At 44.6% G+C, this 8,290-nt stretch overlaps 2 protein-coding genes across 2 annotated transcripts; both read right to left on the reverse strand.

Moving 5' to 3' along the window:
* Positions 1-581: 581 nt before the first annotated feature.
* LOC149169042 (uncharacterized) lies at positions 582-1,991 on the reverse strand. Its single transcript, XM_089425054.1, has one exon. It carries the CDS (start codon positions 1,989-1,991, stop codon positions 582-584), a length of 1,410 nt encoding a protein of 469 aa, XP_089281180.1.
* Positions 1,992-2,158: 167 nt separating this feature from the next.
* LOC149169043 (uncharacterized) lies at positions 2,159-4,646 on the reverse strand. Its single transcript, XM_089425055.1, has 2 exons — positions 3,413-4,646; positions 2,159-2,253 (listed from the first exon to the last, which is right to left on the reverse strand). The coding sequence occupies exons 1-2, from the start codon at positions 4,644-4,646 to the stop codon at positions 2,159-2,161; spliced, it is 1,329 nt and encodes a 442-aa protein (XP_089281181.1).
* Between the last annotated feature and the right edge of the window lie 3,644 nt (positions 4,647-8,290).

An 8,290-nucleotide genomic window follows, 5' to 3' on the forward strand; every position in this document is an offset into this window, starting at 1 on the left:
GTTGCGGGATGCTTGCCATTAAATTTCCTCATATCGATTTTTGGAATATGGTGGGTCTTCGGTCCAACATTAGAGTCTATGAAATCATGATTAACATTTCTTTTGTTCTCATCATGAGTTTCCTTTACTACCCTTTCACCATTAGTAGGCATTTCTTGTAGAAACTTTGTCAAATCTGTCTTCAAATCTTCCATGTCTGTCTTCAAATCGTCCATCTTAGCTTCCATGCCATTCATCTTAGCTTCCACACCCTTTATCTTAGATTCCACGCCATTTATCTTAGATTCCATGCCATTTTTTTTTCCACTGGAAAAATCCGTAATTTTCATTAGTTATAGATAAAATTACATATTGTAAATGCTGAAATCTGAGTCTAACCTGATAGACTCTAAGCTGTTTAGATACACCACGTAGGGTGATCTGCCTAATAAACCAAACAACTGTTTATATACTGTTATATATCTATTTACGCTTGTACATAGGCCTCGCAGGACCCCTTCCAGTATAGTATCTCATATATATAACATCAAAAAAGTTTCAAAAATTGAGTTTTTACAGTTCTTTACAAAAACATTTGTAGATCAGGGACTAGGGTCCCCCTGGTAATGCTGATCTATATACGACCGATGATAATAACGAAATTCATTAGCCCCCCTCTGCTCTTGTATCACCCATTCTCCTCTGGGTAATGACGCAGCCTCCTTGGATAGTTGGTTAGCGCTGCTATTATGCTCCTTGTAATTGTGATTACAAGAGATATTGTTAAATTCTGCCTTGAATATATTCACTTCGTTTAATATGATGTTGAGTGTGTGTATGTGGCAAACAGATATGCTATTGAACCAGTTAACAATAATCTTTGAGTCCCCAAATATATTTAAATTGAAGCACTGATGTCCCAAGGAGAAATGCAATAGGTGACGGAGGGTAATGAGTTCCGCGTAATTGTTGGTGCCAGCTCCTAATCCCATCTTTACTTTGTAAAAATGATGTTCATTTATGAAAATAATGAAGCCACCTCCACAGCCCTGTTGATTTGCAGCCCTATCAAAGAAGACCCAGGGGGTAGCTTTGTCAATGCTGGGAGGTGGGTGAGTGCGGCGCTCTCTAGGAGGTATAGGATCCGATGCTTCATGATATGCAGAGATTATTCCAGCCTCAATGTGTGGCCAACACACGGATTTGTTATCAAATATGTATCGGTTGCGTGCCTGCCAGACGGACCAGCTGACAAGCAAGGGAAGGCACTGGAGTTTTGTTCCCTTGTGTCTACCAGACCAATCCTCCCATGCACTGCTAAGATCATTGCCAGTCCATAACCCCGCGAAAACGATAGATGAGGATATGCTCCGCCAAAGAGCTTGTATTGCGGTGCAGAGTAAGAAAAGATGTTCCGTGGATTCCGATTCGCGTTTACACAGTATGCACCAGGTAGGCCCAAAAATAGCTCTGTGAGTAAGATGCTCCCCCGTGGGCACTATGTCTTTAAGAATGCACCAGAAGAAAAGTCTAGTGCGCGGAGGTGCAGTAAGCTTCCAAATGTGACTCCACCAATTCAATGTCTGTTCTGGTTTTTTGTGTTGTATCAGTGAGCTATAACCTGACTTTGGGGAATAAATACCATTCTCTGCCAGACACCAAACTAATTCATCAGGTCCCTCTTTTATCCTGATGTGGGATTCCAATAGTGCTTGGATATATTCATTCCATTCCTGGTGCCATCGGGGAGGAAGGTCGATATGCTGTGCCGATTTCCAAGCTTGTGAAAATATATTCGAATTTTGTTGGTCTGCAATGTGCGAGAAAACCTTGATCTCATGTGCATGTAGATATGTGATGAGGTCTCTGGATAGTAGGTGTCTTCCTCCACAGCCAATCCACGGATCCAGCCCGATCCTACCCAGGGAGCCATCATTAATTCGCCACACCAGATTGTCTCTTATATGGGGGAGGGAGTGGAGCAATGCCTTCCATACAGATGAACTGCCCATCGACGGCCATGTGGGAAGACGAGCCCAGTCCAACAAGTTTTGTGGCCAGATATATTTATGGTACCGGATATATTTATGGTATGAGATGTGAGTCTATAGATTCTGACCTGTCAACAATGTCCAGCCCATTTTAGCATCTAAGGCTTAGGCGAAGAGGGGGAGATCTTTTAGTCCCCAACCTCCCCATTTCTTTGGCAATGCAATTTTTTGCCAACTGATCCATGCAAATAATGTTTTATCCTGATTCCCGTTCCAGAGGTATCTGTTACATAATTGTTTTAATCGAGATAGAATATTCCTGGGAATCCATGCAAGTGCCATCCAGTAAACCGGTGTAGCTTCCAGGACCGATTTGATAAGCACCAATCTGCCCACCCTGGATAAATATCTATGACTCCAGATGGATAGTTTCTTCTCCAGTTTTGTAACCAGCCAGACCCAATCTGCGATTCTGTGGCAAGTAGGTTTAAGCCAATAACCTAGATATTTGAGACCTCTATCCAAGGGGTGGATACTGTAGGGAAAGACCTGGTGAGCAAATTGGGATTCATGAACAGAGGTACGAGTAAAGGTTATGGTGGATTTGGATTGGTTGGAAAGCATTCCAGTAGCGGACGAGAAGAGGAGGAGAATCTTGGAAAAAGATCTGGAATCCCGAATGCTGCCATCAAGAAAAATAAGCACATCGTCCACAAATAGGAGATGTGTGAGGAAGCAGTCCTCTGTGATCTTGAGTCCACAGATATCTCCATCCCTTTTGGCTGATGCAATCAAACGACTTAGACCCTCCATGACAATAAGAAATAGAAGTGGGGATAGAGGGCAGCCCTGCCTAAGCCCCCTTTCAGAGTGAAAGAAGTGAGAGGCCGAGCCATTGATGAGGACACTGAAGGAGGGTGTGGTAATGCAGGCCATAATCCAAGTGATGTAATTGTGAGGGAAGCCCAAATGAATAAGCAACATCTTAATATAGAGCCAGCTGACCCGGTCAAAAGCTTTGGACAAGTCTATCTTGAGAATGATGCTTTTTAGATGCTTGGTCAAGATGGAGTGGATGGCTTCTTGTGCCAAACCAATGGCTTCATGGATCTGTCTGGATTCGAGGAAGGCGAATTGTTGAGGAGCAATATGTCTGGAGAGGATCGACCTGAGTCGATTTGCGATTATCTTAGAAATAATCTTATATAGGCAGTTGCATAAGGAAATAGGCCTATAATCATCAAAAGAGGATGGGGAATCGGACTTTGGTATGAGGGCGATGAAGGTCGAGTTGATGGCATGGTATAGGGAACCCGAAATTCTGCTCTCCTCCACTACTTTCAATAGGTCCTGCCCCAGCAGCTCATAAAATGCCAGGTAGAATTCAATGGTCCAGCCATCCGGGCCTGGGCTCTTATCTTTTTTGAACCATTTTAACGTGCCTTCGAGTTCACCGGAGTTGACTGGTGCGAAGAGCTCTTCTGCATCATCCTCATTGACAAACCTTGGAAAGTGTCCCGCCACATTTATAATATCAGGAAGATTTGCTTCGCGGGGACATTTGTAAAGGTTCCTGAAATGTGAAGTACCAAGGTGGGCTAGCTTATTGAAGGTATCAGCATAGCCTCCCTCAGGCATAGGAAGATTCCAAATGGTGTTAGATACCTTTCGTCCCTTGGCATAGTTTTGAAAGAACCTCGTATTATCGTCCCCAACTTTTAACCATATAGCTCTACTCCTCAACCTCTGGGATTCCTCGCGCTCCTTTAGGATGTTGGCCTTCTGATTTTCAAGCTCAATCAGTCGGATCTTTTCCTCTGCAGAGATGAATCCCAAACTTCGATCATCAAGTAAAGTGCTCAACTCAGCTTCAATATTAGTGAGCTGTGAGGTTTCCCGTGAGTGTTTCTCCCTGGCCCATTTAATAGAGAGGTGTTTAATCTCAGAGAGATTATTGCAAAACCCTTTTGCGAAGGACTCTGCTCGGTTAATAGGGTTTGCAATCCAGAAGTCGGAAACCATCTTGATGTAAGCAGGGTCACTCAGCCAGACATGGTTGAATTTGAATGGGGCTTTTGGCTTTTTGAAAGGCCCCTGGATTTCCAGATAAATGGGTGAGTGATCCGATACACCCCCCGAACCCACCCATTGTTTGTAGTGATGCAGCTGCTGTAAGAGCGGTCCTTTCATTAAGAATCTGTCAAGTCTACGAGCCAGTGCTGCATCACCCACCCTTCTGTTCCTCCAGGTGGGTAGCAGTTTGTGCATGGGGACATCTATAAAATCGGTCTGTTCCAGCAGATTAATCATATGGTCAGTGATAGCATCAATTTGAGCCGCAGACCCCCATGATTCTCTGAACCCCAGTGAAAAATTTAGATCCCCTCCGATAATAGTATGTTCAGAGTCCAGAAGGGAGAGGTTTAGTAAACGCTGCCAAAATTGTTCCCTTTGATGACAGGGTCCATACACATTCACAATCCTGAGAATCATACCAAGATCAGCAGAGAAAATATCCAGTCCCAAGTATCCCGATCCCCCCCAAGATGCATCAACCCGAATGGTTCGAGGGTTGTATCCTATAGCCAGACCCCCAGACCTCCCTGCAGCATCTAGGGCAACAAATGTCCAGCTCGGGATCATAGATTGAAGAGAGTGGGAGATTTGATCAGCCATACCCAGAGTTTCTTGAAGCATAATAATGTCAATCGGTTCGGTCTCGATGAGTCTCCTCAAGGCTAGTTTCTTAGAGGCACTAGCCAAACCCCTGCAATTAAAAGACAAGCACTTCATGGAGGGACACCGCGCGGGGTATGTCCTGCTCTAAGGACCCCATCAATAGTGGATTGGTGACCAGAAGCGACCTCCGCCCCAACCCTCCTGATTGCCTTGGAGAGATCTGACTTCCTACCCCTGGATGATAGGGGGATGGCGCCAGGCATCATAAGACCTAGACCAGTCTGATGGACCGGGAATTCCTTGGTGTGGGACCTGGAGCGAAGGAAATATTGGTGAGGGGGTGACACCCCTGAGGATGAAGGCGATATAGAGGATGTGGAAGGAGCAGACAATGAGGGGGCGGTAGTGACAATGGGCAGAGGAGTAGACATGATATATTGAGCCATTGAAATCTGAATCAATGAGGCTTCCATATAAGAGGTAAAATCAATAGATGAGAGAGGAGGGTTCAGAGAGGTACCCGAAGCAATCGCGACTTCCGCGGCAGAGCGGGCCCTGGTCAGTGGTGGCGAAGACTGTATGGTTCCTCTATCCACTGTCTTGGAGATTGGAGAGATAACCGCTGGTGCTGGACCCGAGGGCGAGGGGCGCGAACCGACCGGAGAATTTACCCTGGAAGGTGCAGACGTGATTTTAGGTGAGTCCTCTATTCTCCGATTGGGAGGGCATTCTTTGAAGAGATGTCCTACCTTGTAACATCGTCTGCAGCGAAATGGTACCCCTTCGTTGTCCAAGATCTGGACTCTGATGTACTTCCCCCACTGTAGAGTAATATTTTCCTCCAAGCCCTCACGGGTATCCAAGTGGACCAAAGTTCGTGCGAGGTTTCTGTTTTTGGACTCCACAAACGTACGGTCATGATCTAAATATGTGCCTAGAGCATTGCCAATCCTGATAAAAACCTCCTCACTCCAGAACTATAATGGAAGCCCTGGCAAGCGCACCCAAAGTGGACCTGCCCCAATTTGTTCACGTTCGGGGTTGAATAAAGGGCTCCACCGTTTGAGAAGGACCGGGGCCATCTCAATGTGCCAGTACCTAGCCAATACCAAATCCGTGTAGTTTTCCTTTGCAAAATGCAGGGAGAACCAACCCCTGGGCAAAACATGAACCTCTGGTAGTTCCTTCAGTAACCCTCCCCAAATCCCTTTAACCCATTGAGTTAGCCTGTTGACTGAATACGCCTGACCACACACATGTCCAACCAGCATCGTGCATGCCATGATAGCAAATTCACCAATAGCCGAGGTCTCGCCGAATCTGATGGTGATATCCTTTGAGGTCGCCTTGACACACTTAGTCTTCCTTTTGCTGGTGCGAGGAGCCGATGGGTGGTCCACTAGAGGGTTTGGGACGCCTTCCGGAGGGTTTTGTTTTGCTGGTCTAACCTTAACCGCAGGGGTCTCGAAACAGCCAGATGGTCGAGCTCCCGAGCAGGGGGGTTGTTGGGCTGCTGCGGTAACCGGGATGTCTACAGAGGGAACAGTGAAGAAAGATGAATGAGGGTCAAAGGAGGGCGAGGGAGGGGTATGCGAGGATAAGATGTGGAGGGTGCCTGGTGAAAGAGGAGGGACTTCGAAGCCCGGAGAATCCACAGAATGCGACCCGGAGGGGGGGGGGGGGGAACAGAGCAATGCCGAGGAAAGGAGACGACAGGCGAGGACAAAGGCGGTTCCAGGGCAGACAGTGAAATAACGGAGTCAAGTGGCAGAGTGCGGGAGAAACTAGGGTTTCCAAAGATAACGCGGTCTGGGAAAGGCTCCTCGGAATAATCCACCGCTTCAACCTCCATATTGTCCCCCATATTCCAGCTAGAGGTCGATAACTGAAAGCGACGGGTGTGCGAACGGAAACGGCAGGGTAAACAGAGCGCGGCGCCGGAATAGAGACAGCTGTCTACAGTATACTGTAACAACCCTAGGGTTTTACCCTAGCCTCGTACGAACGGCTTCCATCAAATCCCTTCCTTGATTTGTTTCTCATAGTTTCATTTCCGTGCCATTTATCTTAGCTTTTGTTAGTTTTTGTGAGAGTGACATTTGTTGCACTTGGTCTTGTAATTTTGATATATCATGTAGCATTTCTTCCTCTTCTTCATGAGTCATGCTAGCGCTTTCAAGTTGCTTACTAGGTGTTTGCATTTCCTTTCCTCGGGGCATCAATTACCAATAATAATGCTCTACTATGCCCTTTGAATTCTTCAAAATAATTTTTCAAACCAAGCTTAAGAAAAAATTTAAGAAAATCTACACACCTTCTTTCACTTTGTAGGAGCTCGATATTGCCTCTGATATGTCTCTGTAATTTCGGATCATTCAGTTCTGGAATTGCGACCTGCAGTGGTCCTTTGTGTCCTCTTTCCAATGCCACCAGTCTGATCCAAATTGGATTCTCCAAGGAAGAGTTATGCCAAATCTCCCACAGTGACCTGATTATAGACTAGTTCAGTGGAGCAAACTTGTACGACGTTCCACGAGTCACTGTTTCGACCTTTTTCTCTGAAAAATATATACAAGAAACTACAGCCTGTCCTCTTTCTGTACCTTCTTATGAAATTTCAATCCGATGCTCAGAGAAAGTTATGACGATTTTCCCTAGGCCACCTGTTTGAAATGTAATTCAGGAGTCTGCAAAAAGACCAACTTCCTCAGATCATATCTCCGCAAATATAGCGCGAAAAGCTCTGAAATTCGGACCCGAGGTTCAGTGTGATTTCTTCTGAAATGGTTTTTTTTTAGCTTCTGAAACGTCACAGAAAAAAAGTTATAGTGAAAATTCCATGATCACCTATTTGGAGCAACGAAACCCTAGTGTCCAAAGCTTTGATACCAAATGTTATGAAACCAGCTCACAAAAGGATAGAAAAGTTAGATCAACGCCTTAGAATTCGGCCTCTTAGAGGGGGCAACCTCCTTTACATTACACAAATGAATGATCCTTTGATGATTCAAATTACAAAACCTCCTTTCTATATATAAGAGTCTAAGGAGTCACAATATAACTCAGTCGACCCAACAATAATAATATAAAGCCACAAAAATAACAATAGAGGGATTCTATGGGGCACAGTAATAACAATATGGGGACAATAGGGGCACAACAATATTAATAAGGGATACAACTACAATAGTAATGGGGTAATCACTAGTATTATAGGGACCTAACACGGGGTCCTTCTCAGAACCGACATGCATGAGTTTCTGATGAGTAAATATTCAATTAACTAGAGTAGCACTGGTGGAGTTCATTAGTGTCACCACTCATTGTTAACTCACTATTAGTTTTCTCAATCAGTTTGAAAACGAATTTAACTTAACTAACTCATGAAACTGAGTCTTCTATTTTACAACTCACAATTAACTCACACTGGACTCCTATAAAGTAGGGAGAACATACACATGACTTCCAAAAGACTTCCAACTCGAATTTCCTAAGTTAAGTAAGTTTAACAAACTTAATTTAACTATTTTAAGTTGTTATGAGAATAAAATTCGAATTTAATTCAATGTTTAATTCAAGGACAAATTAAACTGGAATTTCTTGTTGCCATTTCTCAACATTGATGATCCCCAATACTAATG

This window comes from Pinus tabuliformis, chromosome 4_2 (genome assembly GCF_031772625.1).
Source record: "Pinus tabuliformis cultivar Carrire ecotype Pingquan chromosome 4_2, CPIR1, whole genome shotgun sequence".
NCBI classification, from domain to species: domain Eukaryota; kingdom Viridiplantae; phylum Streptophyta; class Pinopsida; order Pinales; family Pinaceae; genus Pinus; species Pinus tabuliformis.